General features: G+C 40.3%; 1 protein-coding gene across 2 annotated transcripts in view; it reads right to left on the reverse strand.

Annotated features, from left to right (window-relative positions):
• Positions 1-15,885, reverse strand: part of VSTM4 (V-set and transmembrane domain containing 4) — a 33,960-nt gene that overhangs the window by 14,796 nt on the left and 3,279 nt on the right. For both annotated transcript variants that reach the window (XM_038181084.2, XM_038181085.2), the window contains exons 2-5: positions 13,376-13,774; positions 7,184-7,252; positions 5,542-5,649; positions 2,375-2,408 (exon numbers count right to left, since the gene is read on the reverse strand). In XM_038181084.2, coding sequence (XP_038037012.1) covers positions 2,375-2,408; positions 5,542-5,649; positions 7,184-7,252; positions 13,376-13,774 — 610 coding nt within the window. The remainder of the gene's footprint in view (positions 1-2,374; positions 2,409-5,541; positions 5,650-7,183; positions 7,253-13,375; positions 13,775-15,885) is intronic.

Below are 15,885 nucleotides of genomic sequence, written 5' to 3' on the forward strand. Positions count from 1 at the left end.
TTTGTGCTTCAATTTCCAATTAAGTAAAACCATCATTATGATGTCAAGACATGAAATATTTTAAGATGCTTAGGTATTACTGCAGTGGGAGTGCTGACGATTCCCAGACACCAGACTATTAATGTAATTTGGAAACTTGATTCTGCTCTCAGTTTGAAATGTCACTGAGGGAGTTGGAGCTGAGCAAGGCTGAGCCATTTTGAGTGGCAAGAATCTCGTGCAAATTTGTTCATCACATTGACTTAATGGGCATTTAGGCACCGGGTTTGGGGCCTGAACATTTTGAATTAAGTTCCAAGATGAGCTAACAAATACTTGTTAGGGGCAGGTAAAGATTGTTTGAAATGCAGCCTTTATGCCAAGTGCACAAATGAGATCTGGTCCAGCCTTTTAGGTTCTGGTTTGATCTGGCAACACTGATGGGGTTTCTTGGGTTTTGCATTGTAGGTGGATGAAGCTGTCACATACCTCTCATATCTTCTAATACTTCAAATTGTATCCAAGCTTCTAAATTCTGTCATTGTGTGACCATAGCACTGCTGCCACACTGCTGGCATTCAGCTCGAAGTGACCAGTGCCAGCTTATGCAATTGCATCTTCTTCCTTTCAGTGGGTTTACCTATTAGCAGTAGCACATCTGGATAAGCCAGAATACAAGATTTACTTGCCATTCAGATTTTGTGATGCCTTGAAGCACAAGAATGAAAACAAATGTTTTGCATCAGATGTGGCTCATAGCATGTTTAATATCAGTTCTGCTTAACTTCAAGTATAGAGATAGTCCTGACGAGTTCAAAGGAATTAATAGTTTGTGTTTTGAGTAGAGGGTAGAAAATAAAAGGTAGTAATTGTGAAACACAGCAGAAAGCATATTACTGGTAACACATTCATAGGTACTTATTTTAAAGCCTTGAAGTCAGTGCACTTCTGACAAGCATTTGTAGGATCAGGGTTTTCACTAGCATACCTTACCAGACTAAAATACATTAAGCCACAATTTTTAGCCATATAGAGTCATGCACTTCTTTCACTTCCTAAGATTCCATTTTAAAGTGAAGAAATCATATTGGCTTGTTTCCACCCTGATATTCAGCTCCCAAGTTTAGCATTTTCAGTGGTATCACTACCATATCACGTACGCCCAGACAGGCAGATTCTGTATACTATGAGTCTTTTTATCTGACTGCCATGTTCAATTTTTTCACTAGTTTTGACTCTCATCTTTTCAATCAGTCTCATTTTTCCCCTATCTTTGGGTTCTCTAACAATCTTGATTTCCTTTGATTTCCTCCCCCACTTTTTTTTTTTTTCCTTAGTTCTAAGTTTGTCCTAGTAGCTAATAAAGAAGGAAAAAGAAAAAACATTCAGGGAAAAATGAAAACTGCTGAGCTGTCTCTGTAAATTTTTGGTGTGGTGTAATGGCTGGTCAGGGTCACAAAACAAAGATCTTTCAAGAATAACATGAAAGTTTCAGTTTGTACTGACCTCGCCTGAACTCTCTGTAGCTTTATTTTGACTTCCCTTACATCCGAGTGTGGGTTAGAATGAATACAGTGATTATCCCATGAAAATGCACCAAAAAATACACTAGTTTAGGATCTAGGACATGCTATACTTGGCACTGAATTGGTGCTAAAAAGATACTATGAGAAATAGTATCTGTGATACCAAGCAATACTGGATTTGAACTACATGGCCAGAAACGTGTTTTATGTCACTGAAAACTGGGAAACAGATGTTCTTTTGCATTATGAGGCATCCCTCTTTAATCTTTTTTGTTTGTAAAGTACTTTTGTCATCTTTCCTTTACTGCCATTCCAGCACAGTTTATATCTCAAGAAGCTCATACACTGGAAATCAGCTTTATACTACCACACAATCAAAAACTTCTGGCAGTCAGTGGTATGTAAAGGAACAGTGATTAATGACTGCAGCAGAAGTAGCGTTTTTCCCATCACTCGGAGTCTTCAGCTAGGATTAGACTGTGGGCCAAAAAAACATGCTTCTGAGCCTCACTCCTGGTTCTGGGTGCAGGAATTATTGGGTAACATTGTGTGCTTTATGTAGTTGGATGGCTTATGTCATTACCAGCTGTAACAGGTATTGGGAAACCCAACAGGATTCTCCAGAAAGCAATTCAGAGCCTCATGAAAAGGCTTGTCACTGAAGCAGGACCTACAGCGAGAGAGCACAGGTGGATCTCCCCTGTCATGCATGGCAGATGTTGGCTTTCAAGTACATCCATGAGTCATGGACCTGGGACTCTTTATCTTCATGCAGGCATTTTGGAAAACATTACTCATCTTCAGCATACACAGCAAAACCAAAACAGAACTGGTGCCTTGGGTTATAGTAGAGAATTGTAATCTCCTACCTGTTCTGGGGGCATTTCACCAGGTAATGCTTCACTGTTAAAGAAAAGAAAGAAAGAAAATGTGGCTTCACACTGGTACAGTTTATGGATTACAAATGGACACTGCAGGTAGACCTACGCTCCTGGGACTGTGGAGGAGCCAGGTTGTCACACTGGGAGAGCTGCTAACGATCACCATATTTTGTGAATTAAAATGTAGTCAGGTTCAAAGACAGCTACACTTGGGAGAGGGAAATGCATCAAATAGCAAAAATCTGCTGTGGAAGTGCTGGGCAGCTCACATTCCAGTGGTCAGCCCTGGTCAGCCCAGACAAGAGACATCTTGCTAAGGAGAGGCACAGCAGGCCAGTAATTTTACTTTGAGGACTTTCATTTCCCTTGTGGTGCCTCTGTTTATTTCCAGAAGCCTGAAATAAACCATGCAGCTACAGGAGCTGCTGCTGTTCCTAATGTAGGCTAGCCTGAAGCCTCAGGCATTTAGGGGTTGCCTCCTGGGATCAGACTGGAAGTCCAGTCTGGCCAGTGCCATCTCTGACTGCATGAGTGTGAGCTGTGTAAGTCCTCCTGCTTCATAATGCTGTGAATCAGTAGCCCGAGCAAGGGCAGCTTCCCTCCTGCAGCCTTTCAGGAGCCAGGGTTATTAAGATGCTCTTCTGTGGCTTGGCTCTGCCCAAGCTGCATCGCATGGAGAGATGCAGGCAGGAGGAGAGGCTTTGGCTCTTCTAGTTAAACTAGAACCAATTTATTTCTCTAAAACAAAAGAGGGAGCAGCCCCGAGTCGTGGTGTGAAGTGTAATGTAACATAGGTAACCCCCTGCATCTTAATTTTCTCCATTCTTTAAAAGGCTTTGAAAACCAGACAATGGGGCACTTACAGAATTATGCCCCTTTGTGCAGGAAAACTTTCACATTTGGACTTACCTGAAGTATCCCTTATAAGAAAGCTGAATAGTTCCTTACAGGCTGTATTTTGGACTTAAATACATACGGTGTTAGGGCTGAGGAAGCTGGAGAGGGGATGGTGGGAGAGTGGACAGAGCTGTTGGTGTCTCCATGATTTTCTTCAGGTGTGTTCATGAAGAACACATGGGTGGGGTGACTGGAAACAGTAATTTTTCTCATGGAGATTTACCCAGCAGGTGAGGTATGGAGATGGTTTTGGTTCTCTTGGGCCCTGAGGGGAACAGGAGAGTCAGGTATCTCTCGGAGGGCCTCTGAGGAAGATGGTGTGGCAATCACCACGCTGAAGGTGGCAGAAGGCTGTGCCTGGAGCTGGCCTGAAGGCTCGGGGTGAAGCTCTTGGAGATTGCCGTGTTGTGCCCTGCTCCCTTCCTCAATGACTAGCTTCAGGATTTTGCTGAAGGTTCCTTTCATCTGAACACTAGGATCTGCCCACTCCAGCCCAGGATGGAGGTACAGAGTACCACAGATGGAAAGAAGGTAAGATAACACTTTTTGAGGAAAAGTGCTTTATTCTAACAGTCTGAAGGAGAGAGCACTGCTGCTTTAATTCCCTGCTGCTTAACTGAATGCTGAGCTGATTAACGTTGCTTTGGGAGAATGCTCTGACCAGCTGGCCCTAGGCAAAAGGCCTATAGATAGATAAAATCTGTTGAATACCGAGTGCCATCTATTAAGCTTTATTCTGTTATATTTCCATTGAAACCATAAGTTTAATGCTGCCAGTGTTTACTGGATAGTGTACAAAATCCAAATAAAAAATTGTTTAAGACTTCAATTATTCAGATATTAGAGTAGTGAAGAAAGGGTTTAGCTCAGAATAAATTATTTTTGTCTGTTGTATATGCTTATTCTATATTCTGTTTATAATTATCTTGTGTTGGCTGGATGTGAAGAGAGCTCTAACCTGGTCATTCACTTGTGCTACTGTAAATAAACACAAACAGAAGCAAAATCTAGCCCAATGTCTTTTAGAGAAAAAACAGGATAAATCAGTGTGTCTAGTGTTTGTGGCTTCAGGGTGACTCACCATGACCAACACACTTAAGTGTGGGTACTCCCTTGGCACAAAGCATTTGTCATCACTTACCAGGGTAGGAAGAATAACATTGATCCTATTTCTTCCTCTTGGCAAGCACAGTTCTTTGGTTCAGATAGACCTGGAGTTTACTCTACTGAGGGCACTACCAGGAAAACAGAGCCACAGCTTGAAATACTGTTGTGGTCAGGCAAGGACTTCTGTACACATCTATGTTTTGGCTTACGTGTCTTCTTCCTTGTGTATCTGAGTCATGCATTCCTTTGTGGTATGTGTGTAGTGCTGAAGAGGCAACAAGTCACGATTCTCTCCTGTCATTCACAGGACAAATCACTAACCAAACTCTTTTTCAGCTTCTGTTCAGAGATGGTCTTTACACTTTCCTCTAGCATGATGGCTGCTAAACATGCTGGTATTTTAATTATCACAGTGTGAGGTCTCCAAAAAATACCATTCTTAAACTGAAATGAAAGCAGAGCCTGCACTGGTTATTCCACAGATCGGAAATAGCACTTTTAGTTATAACAGGGCTGCTTTCATGCAGGTTTAGCCTCTTTGAAAAACCTGAGAAAGAGAAGGATGAAATGGTAATCCTTGGTCTTGAAAGACTATAGTGAAAATACACATCTGAATGATAAAATGATGCTTTAGGTTCAAAGCACGCTACAAATGAGAGAGTGCTAATAACACCCACACTTTCCCAAGAATGTTGACAGCTTAGTCAGGAATGGATAAGAAAATGGAACAAAAGAAAATTGCTTTGAAGCCCCTTTAAACATGTCTGCAGAAATGTTACTCCTGCAAAATGCTGGCTAGATCTGATCAGAATGCAATTTAATGATGTAGAACTTGGTGGTCTTTGAAGAAAGTCCCAACAACCTGCAATTTATGTTTAAGAAAAGTTGAAGGGTTCTGAAAAAGTACGATGCAAATGTAAAGTGAAATAGCTATTCAAGGGGAACAAAAGGCCTTTGTTCTAGTTACTCTGTGGAAGAAAATTCCATTTTTTTCTGGAAGAAATAAAGCAGTCTTTCCTATTTTATTTTATTTTTTAATTTAAAATAAAAACAAGGAAATACTTTTATTTCCTGCATTTTCTCCATTGTCCTTTCCCGCTCTCCCTCTTTGGTAAGGATCTTGCAGCCAGCAAGAATGACATTTCACTCACCTGTGGATCTCCTCTTGTTCAGAAGTGACTGACAGAGAATGACAAGCGTGAAAAGGAGGACACTGATGATTCCTATTGAGCACACAAACACTGCATACACGTACAGATCTGAAAGGCAAGCACAGGTGATGCTCAATGTTGCTGCTGTACGTTTCATGCTTACAAGATAGAAAAATATTATTTCAACAAGACCTAAATAGAGCGTGACCCAAAAGAATTAGGTAACAGTTCAGAAATAATTAACATTCTTGAAATTTTCATACAATATCCTGTTCAGTTTAAAATTTGGATAAAGTCTCTATAAGCACTAATAGGTGTATTTATGAGGGCTTGCTTTTGGGAGGGAGGAGAAGGCTGGTTTTTTTTGGTAGTTGTTGTTGTAGTGGTGGTTTTTTTTTTTTGTTTGTTTGGGTTTGCTTGTGTGTGTTTTTGGTGTGGCTAACAAAACCAAAAGAACTTCAGTTGGATTATTTCCCAGTTCAAACAGCTGTACTAGTTTAAAAATAAAGACATGAAAACAAATTTTAAAAGTGGCAGTAGGGAGAGATGGGGGAGTGCTGAGTGGCTGAGGAAGAAGGAAGGAAGTCTGTGATTGCTGTTTATTTTTTTATTTTATTATATTATTTTTTTTGGTGGCAGCATTGGCTTGAATTTTTTATCCATACATTTTCTTTATTTTTCAACCTACAGCCTCAGTCTCCCCTTATAGCTGTCAGTCAAGTCCCATAACACATTCCCACTGGAGGGGCCAGCACTTCTACCACAGGAGATCAAGACAGAGTATTTTTTTCAGAAGGCTAAGTCTTTGATGACTTATTTCTGCTTTTACTAGAACTCTAAAAAGAGCACTTCAAGGATGCTCTACCCATTAATGTCTTGAAATGTCCTTAGGGATGTATATTGGCTTCTTTCCCACTTTACAGAGAGGAAACCAAGCCTCAAAGGTCAAGTGTTCTTGTAGAAAATAGCGTTGCTGGAACCAGACCCCTGACCTACAGTTCTGTGCTTCGTTTACATCTCCCCGTACACAGTACAACAATATAGTGTGTAAATTGTGGTTTGAGCAGCAAGGCTCTCTGCAGAATTGAGCAAGCAGTGCTGCCTGTCAGGCAGTGCAGCACAGTGGCTGCAAATGTTGGGCTGGTGCTTCACTGGTGCTCTGGGTTGGGGTGGGAGGAGGTGGAGGAAATCCCAGCTGCATGCAGGTTCTGGATTTCAGCCTCTTGGAATAGATGTTCCCTAATAAACAGAAAATACTGCTTGCCTTGAAACTCCCGGGAGCTTTAAGCTGCTCCCTCAGTGCAGAGCATGGTTTGTGAGCAGTTTCAAAGGCTGGGGGGAGTGCACAGTGCTTGGTATCTCATGCTCAGCACCCTCCTGGATGAGGGTTTGCATTTGCATTGCATGACCAGCCAGGTGCAGGCCACTCTCCCATTGACCATAACAAACATGTAAGAAAGTGGAGCTGAAGACTTCCATTCTCTTTTTGCCAGCACCCATTGTAGTTTGTGGGATGCCTTCTGAGGCAAGGCCTGAGTTTGTACAGGAACATGCAAAACTGGGCCTGTTGGGGGGCGCTTGAGTTGTACTGTAGAGTTTGGCCAAACTAGCATCTTGTATGTAGCAGTTAGATGTGTCTTACCTTCAAAAAACTTCCAAGCTTCATGGTTTTTCTTGAAAGTGGGATCATCAGAAGTTTTTGATGAAATCACTGGTTTAAAAAAAAAAAAAAAAAGAGGACATAACAAGAATTGAAAACACACAGCAGAACATGTTGGGATCACTCAGAGTAAATATAGTTCTGCCTTACACATTGGTGCATCAAGGTCTTACTTGATCTCACAGGACAGTTATCCTTCAATGAAACACTGCAGTTATAAAATGGCATTACTAAAAATATCTTCCATCAAATCTCATCTGCTGTGTCATAACAGCTGTACAACCTGGTACTAGAATCCAAATGCTCTGACTGCTGGATCACCCGCTGTTCAAAACCCTCTCTGCTCTCCCAGCTAGATTGTTTAAGCATGCTGACATATTTAGATGTCATCAGATTAGATGATCTCACTTATGTTAATCCATGATTTCTTATGCTAGCTATCATTACAATGGAAAAGAAGTCTGGTGATGTCCTCCTGGTTGCCTCCAAGAGAGGGTCGTGTGGCAAATCATTACAGAAAAGTATCCCACTAGAAAGGAAATTAATTAAGGCCTGTCCTGTAGGGATGTGATGTGTGGGGCTAACTCAGTGGATATGGAAATGCTTTCAGGAATAATGAAATCTGCTGTTTAGTTGTGATGGGAAGCTTATCCTGAACATTTTTTTTCACAGGTCTAGTGATTTGTTGGGTGAAAGTATCACACGAGTAGATTTTTGGCAAGTATTTTAGAATACATTCCCTGAAAAAAGGGCTTTTTTTTATTTTTCTGAAGGAAAAAAATATTGCATTTCTTTATCTTGCAACATTTTTACTGTTCGGAAACAGCACAGGCTACTAATATTTAATAGAATTCAGAATCTTTTCTACAGGAAACTCTGATATACAAACTTCTCAACAAGATGTTGTGATCATCTCTCACTTGTTGTCCATGCTAGTAGGATTTCAGTTGGACTGTCTGATTTTCTCTGTTTGTCCTCCTACATATAATCTCTTCTCTTGGATCATAAACCATTTAGAACATGTACTGCTCTTCCTAAGCCATGTGCAGTACCTGGAATGGAGGGATTATCCAACCATAAATGATGGAGGTGCTGCATATTGTTTGTAGAAGACTACTCACTTTTTTGAGTTTTCTGATAGGAAAGCAGTAGGAGAACCATCTTTACAATGTCTTTTTTTTTCTCTCATAATGTTTTCTGGTGTATTCAGCACTGTAATGAAGATGATTAACTTGTTCTTAGGCTAATATTGACCAGACAAACCCATGAAAAGACAATATACTTTTTATGAGAAGATGCAGGGAGGGGAAAAAGATCCACCTTAGCTTAGAGTGAGTATGTCAAATGGCTGAAGTAGGAGACACTTCTTGACAACATGAGGACATGGATTTACCAGGATTTAACAATATCCTTCCTGTGAATTCTGTTTGCTGTCTTGTATTCATTACACCTAAAGGGGCAAACTGCAGCATTTCAAATTTCAGATGGGCTTTCTAAAAGACCACAAAGTTGCTGTAGTTGACAAGTGAATTCACAAATGTAGGACTCTCCATCCTCATCAGATGAGGCTCTGATTCTGAAAAATTTATTCAGCCCCTAGAGGAGAAGCTAGATGTATAGCTGATCTTTTAACTGCCATTATTAAACATTAAGGAACTGTAACTCTTTTTCTTTTTTTTTTTTCTTTTTTTTTCTTTTTTTTTTTTTTTGATTTTCCACAGCTCCAATATGTCTACCTGTAAAAAATGGTGTTGCAAAAAAATGCATTTGCAGCCTCTTTATGGACTACACAAATTCACACTAGCAAACTTGCTAGCAAATAAAAAATAAAAAAAAAAAATAAAAAATGTGTTAGATACTACAGACCCAGGCTTAACCTATCAAGTTCTTTTACTTGAAATAGTGCTATGCTTTGTGGCTGACAAAGGCTACATACTGAATTGCCTCTGTTTTTTTCTGCTTGCAGTGCCAGTTAGATTTTGAAGGTGCAGGATGACTTTTCCTTCTGCATTTCCTCTGCAATTTTCTGTCTTACGCAGTGACCTCCTCTTCCTGTGTTAACAAAAATAATTCCTATTTCTGCATCCACCTAATGTGCAAGCTTGTCAGAAATTTATCTGGTGCTTCAGCATAAAGAGACCACTTTGAATTTGTGCATAATTGCAGACACATTAACTGGAACAAAATGTTAGAAAAGACAGCAACTGTGATGCATTTGAGCACTGCTACCTTACTTGATAAAGCACAAACAGTACGGTTTAAGTATCCATGTGCTTCAGGCAATTTGTATTGCTCCTTTTCTTTTTTCCGGGATCTAACTGCAAAACCAAATCCCTTTGCAATAAAAAGTGTAACTGATCATAATATAAAATACAAAATGTGTTTGGAAGAAAATTTCCTTGAAAAGCCCAAGTGTTACCACTGGGGAAACTGAAGACTTTATCACCACTGAAAATCGTTGCCTTCCCTCCCATGTGTAGCAAGGCCTGTCCAATCACAGTGTTTTATCTGGTGCTAGCTAAGACAATTATTTCCCAGTAAAGGGGCTTTTAGCACTAAAACAGTGGCTATGACATTTAAAGATATGTGACTTTTCAAGTGTCTCCTTAGTATCTTAGCCCTTGCCCTTAGAAGGGGGGTTGGAACCAGATGATCTTTAAGGTCCCTTCCAACCCAATCCATTCTTTCTATGGTTCTGTGATTCCACGATCTTTTAACCTGGATTTGGATTTCGAATAGATATTCCTTCTGGGGGTGTCTGCCTGAGATCCCCATGGAGTGTTGTCAGTGTGTGTACTCTACAGGTGGCCTTCCCTCCTTCCTTATCTCAAGTTTTCTGCCTTGCTTTGGGTTACACTGGAAGCAGAGAGAAGCAGTACAGATGGCCAGAGAGTTTCAGAAGGATGAATTCATAGCTGCAAATCTTCACCATGATTATGTATTTATAAATAGTACTAAAAGTCAGAAAAATAAGAGCTAATTTAGAATTTAAGGAACAGACTGATAATTTTCCATTTTTCTTCTTTGCAATAACTAAATTAATCTGAACCCCAGATTTTGACTAGAAAGAGCAATGAGGCATTTCTGTGTTATAGTTATCAATAACCTGTGCAACAGGTTATTGAAAATATGCAGAGTGGCATTTGTGAGAAGGGTTTTGACAGGTGGTCCATCAATATTTTATATTGCTTTTTTTTCTGTTGCCATTTATCTGCAATATGTTGTTCCCCTAACATACAAACACTCCAGATAAATCCATATGTTTTCAGTACAGGCATTTAAGAAATTCTATCCTTCACTGAATGTGGTAACACTCTAAACTACTGACTTATGAAATTACACTATCATGGGAAAATCCTAAAAATGGTCCTGCATCTGATTTTCCTCTCTTTTTTTTCTTTTTTTTTCTTTCCTTTTCCTGAAGTACTTGTTCTGCACTTCTTGTGTTTATGTTCTGGTTTATTTTGCAAGTTCTTTGTGCAAGAAATGCACTAGTTGTTATCCTTCAGTGCGCCACTCTTGAAGATAGCTACTGGTCTGCTGCGGATGATCTTAGGCAATGGGGCAGCATAGTTCCCTCAGCTGAAACGATATTCTTCTCCTTCGCTTCTCTCTGCATCAGACCTGGTTCTCTCTAGCTTTCCTCCCTCGAGTAATCCTCAGTATTTTTTCCCCAAAGCACTGGAAAACATGAAGAGAGGATGTCAGTGTTTGAAGCAGGTTTGAAGGAGTCTCTGAAGCTCTCTGATGTGAGGGACAGCCTGGGATGGGGATGAAGGTGTAGTCTAAGACTCCGGGATTGTGTGCTGACCTCCTTGCTCTACCTGTAGGTCTGCAAGCTCTGCCCATCCCTTTCAAGCACCAGAGGAAGCCTCCCTGTTGTTACACTCAGCCTCTCCTCCTCTTCCCCTCCAGCACAGCATATGAACCACCATGTTTTTGTAGGCTGAGACTCAAGCCCTGGCTTCTGTCCCCTGCATCATTCGCCAGCTTTGCCCCTTCCCAGAGGTGGCTGAGGCAGCTGGGGTGATCAGGTCTCCTTCCTCCAAGTTCCCTTTAGCCAAATCTGGAGGGGTGAAGGAGGAAGAGAGAGGGAGAGGAGGAGGAGTCCCAGTTCCTAGCCAAGAGCAGGAACAACAGGGAAGAATAACTGCTGAGCGTGAAGCAAGCTAGTGCCTGAAGCCTGCAGGGCTAAATCACACATACCATAAAGTTTCATTTCAGCACAGATCCCTGTGTGGTTGTGAGACTAACCACTGTGCCTTGGCTCCAGCCACACAACATGGGGTCAGTGCTTGTAAAATTTAATGATCTCCAGAGATGCAAGATGGCTGAGTTCAAGGAATGTTGGGCCCTGGTAATTTTACTCCTCCCCATTTAAAAACAACAGAGTGAAAGCAACAACAAAAAACAAACATGCAACTGTTCTTTGAACTGTGAAGCTAATGAATTCTGTGTCCTGTATCCTAACGTGTTCTCTCTCCACAATAACCTTAGTGCTGGCCACCTCCTCCTGTGGCATATCCAGGAGCCCCAGTCATTGACTGTGATGTGGAAGGTCACTGGGCACAGGGCAGAGCAAGAACAAGAGTTACCAGCTTTGAGCTTGGAGCTTTTCTTCAGAGAGGGACAAATTTTACATAACCAGTAAAACCAAAGATTTTCTTATGGTTGTTTGAAATTGACCCATGGTCTTTGTTACCAAAACAACCAGAGATTCAGCTTTGGATTGTTAGTGTCTTTCATTATTGCTAGTAATAATCAGCTAATTGTATTATATTAATGCCATAATTTCTCAAGGCAGATTTAAACATTGCTGGTCAAAGTGAAATTGCTGTTTATCTCATTATATTGTTTTTCCACCTTTGCTCTTGTAGTGACACCTGAGAGCTTTCCAGAGGCGATCATGCACTCAAAGATTATTTTTTACTGTTACATTTGTCCCCCGGTGTGTGTATAATCCAAAAGTGATACAGAAACCTGAGTGATGCTAATGAAGATGGCACTAAGGGAATGTGCTTTGAATTAAGTCTACAGAAATATGTTTGAACCTATCTGGAAAAAGCTTGTAGTCAGTGGAGTCCTCTTAGTGCAAAATTGGTTTTAGAAAAGAGCTAGGGACATTTTCCCCAAAACAAAAATTAGATAAATGGGATTGGGATTTCCCAGCTACGGGAATAACCTTTGCAATCTAAACACAACAGTAAATTTAGCATCAACAGCAATGGCAGAAACTTCATGAAGTACAATTTCCTCTTACAAGTTTTTCTGTGATTGCTAGATAAACCTCTTGAATTTCCAGACCTATGGACCAAGCAGTCCCCCTTGATTTTTGGCATTGTCTTCAGAGTTGGCTCTGTGGGAAATCAACTTTTCTGTATGTAAAACCACATGCGGGGGGCTTGTTTGTCAGCTAGCCCTGACAGCACAAATGCTGAGCTCAGCCAGCTCTTCAAAGGAGTCTGTTCTCTAAGTCCAGTTTCATCATGCGTGGGTGTGGTGGTGTTAGGTTTGAGCTGAGCCCCCCCCAAAGAGAAGGCCTGTTTTCCAGTTGATATGTATGGTTCAAAACCTCACTTGTTGCTGGTCAATTCTTTATCTAAAGTCAGGCTGGTCGCTGCTTTTCTAGCTCTGCTTTCTGGCTACAAATTATATAAACAAAAGTGCAGGAGTGATACTAGAAATGCAACTTATAAACTGTTTCTGCGTTCAAACTAAAATAAATGAAAACACCAAGAGAGAGGCAAAACACAGACCTAAAATATCTTCTATTTCTGGCTAACCCACTTCATATTCTTTAGAAAATAAGTTAATTTCTCTCTCTTTCTGTCCTTTGTATTTAAATAATAATGACATTTCTTTGTTCCCACTGGCAAAGTTGTAGAGACCCATAGCTGAATGTAACAGAACCTTAATTGCTGCTATTCTGGTGAAAGGCAAAGGAAATAGACCATCTTCTACAAATATACTAATCTTGCTTGTTTACATCTTATTATGGGCTGAATAAAGTTTAAATTGTAATGTGTAAGTAAAGAAGCAGGGTATTAGATTTTCTTCTCATACCCACAGATAACACTTAAAAAAATAACCTAACTTCAAATGTCTTATGGATGAACTTGACAGAAAGATCATAGGACAAGAAAAATGATAGAACTGAAATCAGTGATTTCTCACCTCGAATTTCAGTAGCTGCTGTGCCATTTGACCATGCTGTCCACTTATTCCTGTGTTTGCCAATTTCCTGCACTTTGCATATATAGTGTCCTTGGTCTGTTTGCTGGAGGCTTAGGATAAGGAATTTGTACAGAGTTCCATGTTTCTCCTTAAGAAGACGAAGTCTTTGCTTGTGGAAATTATGAGTATAATTTCCGTAATACTGGACAGACCCAAACTTAGTCATTTTGATCATCAGATACTCCTGGGTAGGCGATGCAGCAAAGACCCACCGCACAGCCAGCAAATTGTCTGTCTTTCTCTTTTGAGAAATGTGGCAGTAAAGGGTAGCATTGTCTCCCTCGGAGTATCTCACTGTCGGTCCTGGAGAGACTGTCACGTTTAAAGCCTCACAAATATCTGCAAAGGAAAGAAAAGATGGTGAGAATCCTCCCTGCCAGCACAACAGCACCATAATCTGTCCCAGCATACAGATCCACAGCAGGTAAACCAACAGCGTGAGTTCTGTGTGCAGCAACTCAGTGAGCTTCTTGAACCTGACATATTCTGTCCCTCCGTGAAAGTTAAGGATGGCATTCAGTCAATCTGCTCCAGTATTCTTGTGTTCTCTAATAAATAAGATAGGGCTGAGGTAGGCACTTTGCTGTCACAGACCCAACATCACATAATCTTTCATCACCCTGAACAAGCCTTGTCTAGAACTGGCTTGGAGTAAGAGCCCAGAATATCTTTTGGAAAGCTATTCCATGACCTGCATCTTACAGTGACTCGCATCCATCTTACAACTTCCAAGCTAACTTTTTTCAATAACCAGCTTATGCCCATTTGCTCCTGTGCCAACTTTACCCTTTAAATTTAAATGGCATTTACTTCCTGACTCTATATAGAAAGCAATTATCTGGCCTCTCAAATCAGCACTTTGCTGAACTAAAGAAGCCAAGCTTTGTTAGTTTCCACTGGTAAAGTAGTATTTCCACTTCCCTATTCACTTTGGTAATTCTTCTGTGCATTGCTTCCTCCTTACATTTTTGTTTTGATTGTAATGCTGTTGTTATTTTTATTATGGGTGCCTGGAATTATAGACACGCTCTGAGAAGCAGCTCTCCAATGTCCTGTGAAATAGTCAATGTACGTTCCAGGTTTGATTAGAAATACTTTGTGTATCCAGAATTCCATTGTCCTTTTTCATCACACTTTCATATGGGATTATATATCAGTTTATATTTAAATACACTTGAGTGTTTTCCCTCCTTTGTCATTTGTGGTTCAGTTCCTAGTTCATCAGAGAAATTCTTACTAATCCCCAAGTGCATGACTTAGCTTTACTAAGTTCTGCTCTACTTTTGTTACTTGGTCCTCAGTTTTTCCACATGCTACCACAATCGTATGCTGACTTGCTAAAGTCACGTAATGTCAATGTGTATGCTTCTGTTTCTTTCTTTTGGACATAATCTGTGCAAACCTTACATGCTGCTGTTCCCTAGATGAGTCACTAAAGGGCTACTGACCTCCCTACAAGCCTGTAACTCCTCAGATACGAGTAACTCCTCGCTTTACCGTTCCCTGTGTCCTCTGTTTTAAGTAATATTCTCCTTGTAATAATCAAATGATCATCTGGATTAAATCTGTCAGATCAGTCCTCCTGACTACAAATTCATTTTAATATGACATTACTTGCATGACAAAGTATGATATGCGGTTATATTGGGGCAAATGGTTATTTCTTTTTTTCCATTCATTTCTGACTCTCTTTTTCCTGTTCTTCATCATGAACCTAGTTTAGACTAGTTGTCTCTCTGCTTTATTTCTAACAATAGTCAGTGTAGGTGAAGGTTGAAAGAAGTCCATAGCTGTTCATTAGTGCAAGATTTTTCTTTCCTGACCTTGCTGATTTATGGTTAACAGATTTTCTGAGGCATGGGAATCAACACCCATTTTATTTCTTTCCCATTGTATATGATGTCCTTGGTAGTCATATCACAGACTGATTTATTTTTGACCTGATCTATTTTTTGGTATATTGTGGCAACGTGTTTCCTAAGTTACTTGTAGTGTGTAATCTACTGGTCTGATGGCATCCACTAGAGAGAAGAAGCATATTTTAACAGTGAGAAAACACTCCCTGCAAAATGCTGTGCAAAGCATGAAATGTCCTCTAAAATGTGAATATTGAGCTTCCTGTTATGTGAGTATACTGTACTCAGATACTAATGAGAATTACAACTCTGGGAGAAGGATTTTTTTTTCATTTCTGGACACTTTTCTAGCACATCAGCTAGGAACGTTTTAACAAAAGGGATGAGCATTTTGGCAGACTCTTGTCTGACATCAGCTCCTGAAACACAAACATATATTTATCTCAAAATAAGCAAGTAAAGTATTTCCATCTATTTCTGAGGGAGTACTGAAGGCAGAGATGCTGCTTCTGTGGCCTCATTGAAACTGTGATGAAATGTATCACCTTACTTAAAGTAAATCCCATTGAATTTAAAAAGTTACATAGCAATAGT

The sequence above is a fragment of the Anas platyrhynchos genome, chromosome 6 (genome assembly GCF_047663525.1).
Source record: "Anas platyrhynchos isolate ZD024472 breed Pekin duck chromosome 6, IASCAAS_PekinDuck_T2T, whole genome shotgun sequence".
In the NCBI taxonomy this organism is placed as follows: Eukaryota; Metazoa; Chordata; class Aves; order Anseriformes; family Anatidae; genus Anas; species Anas platyrhynchos.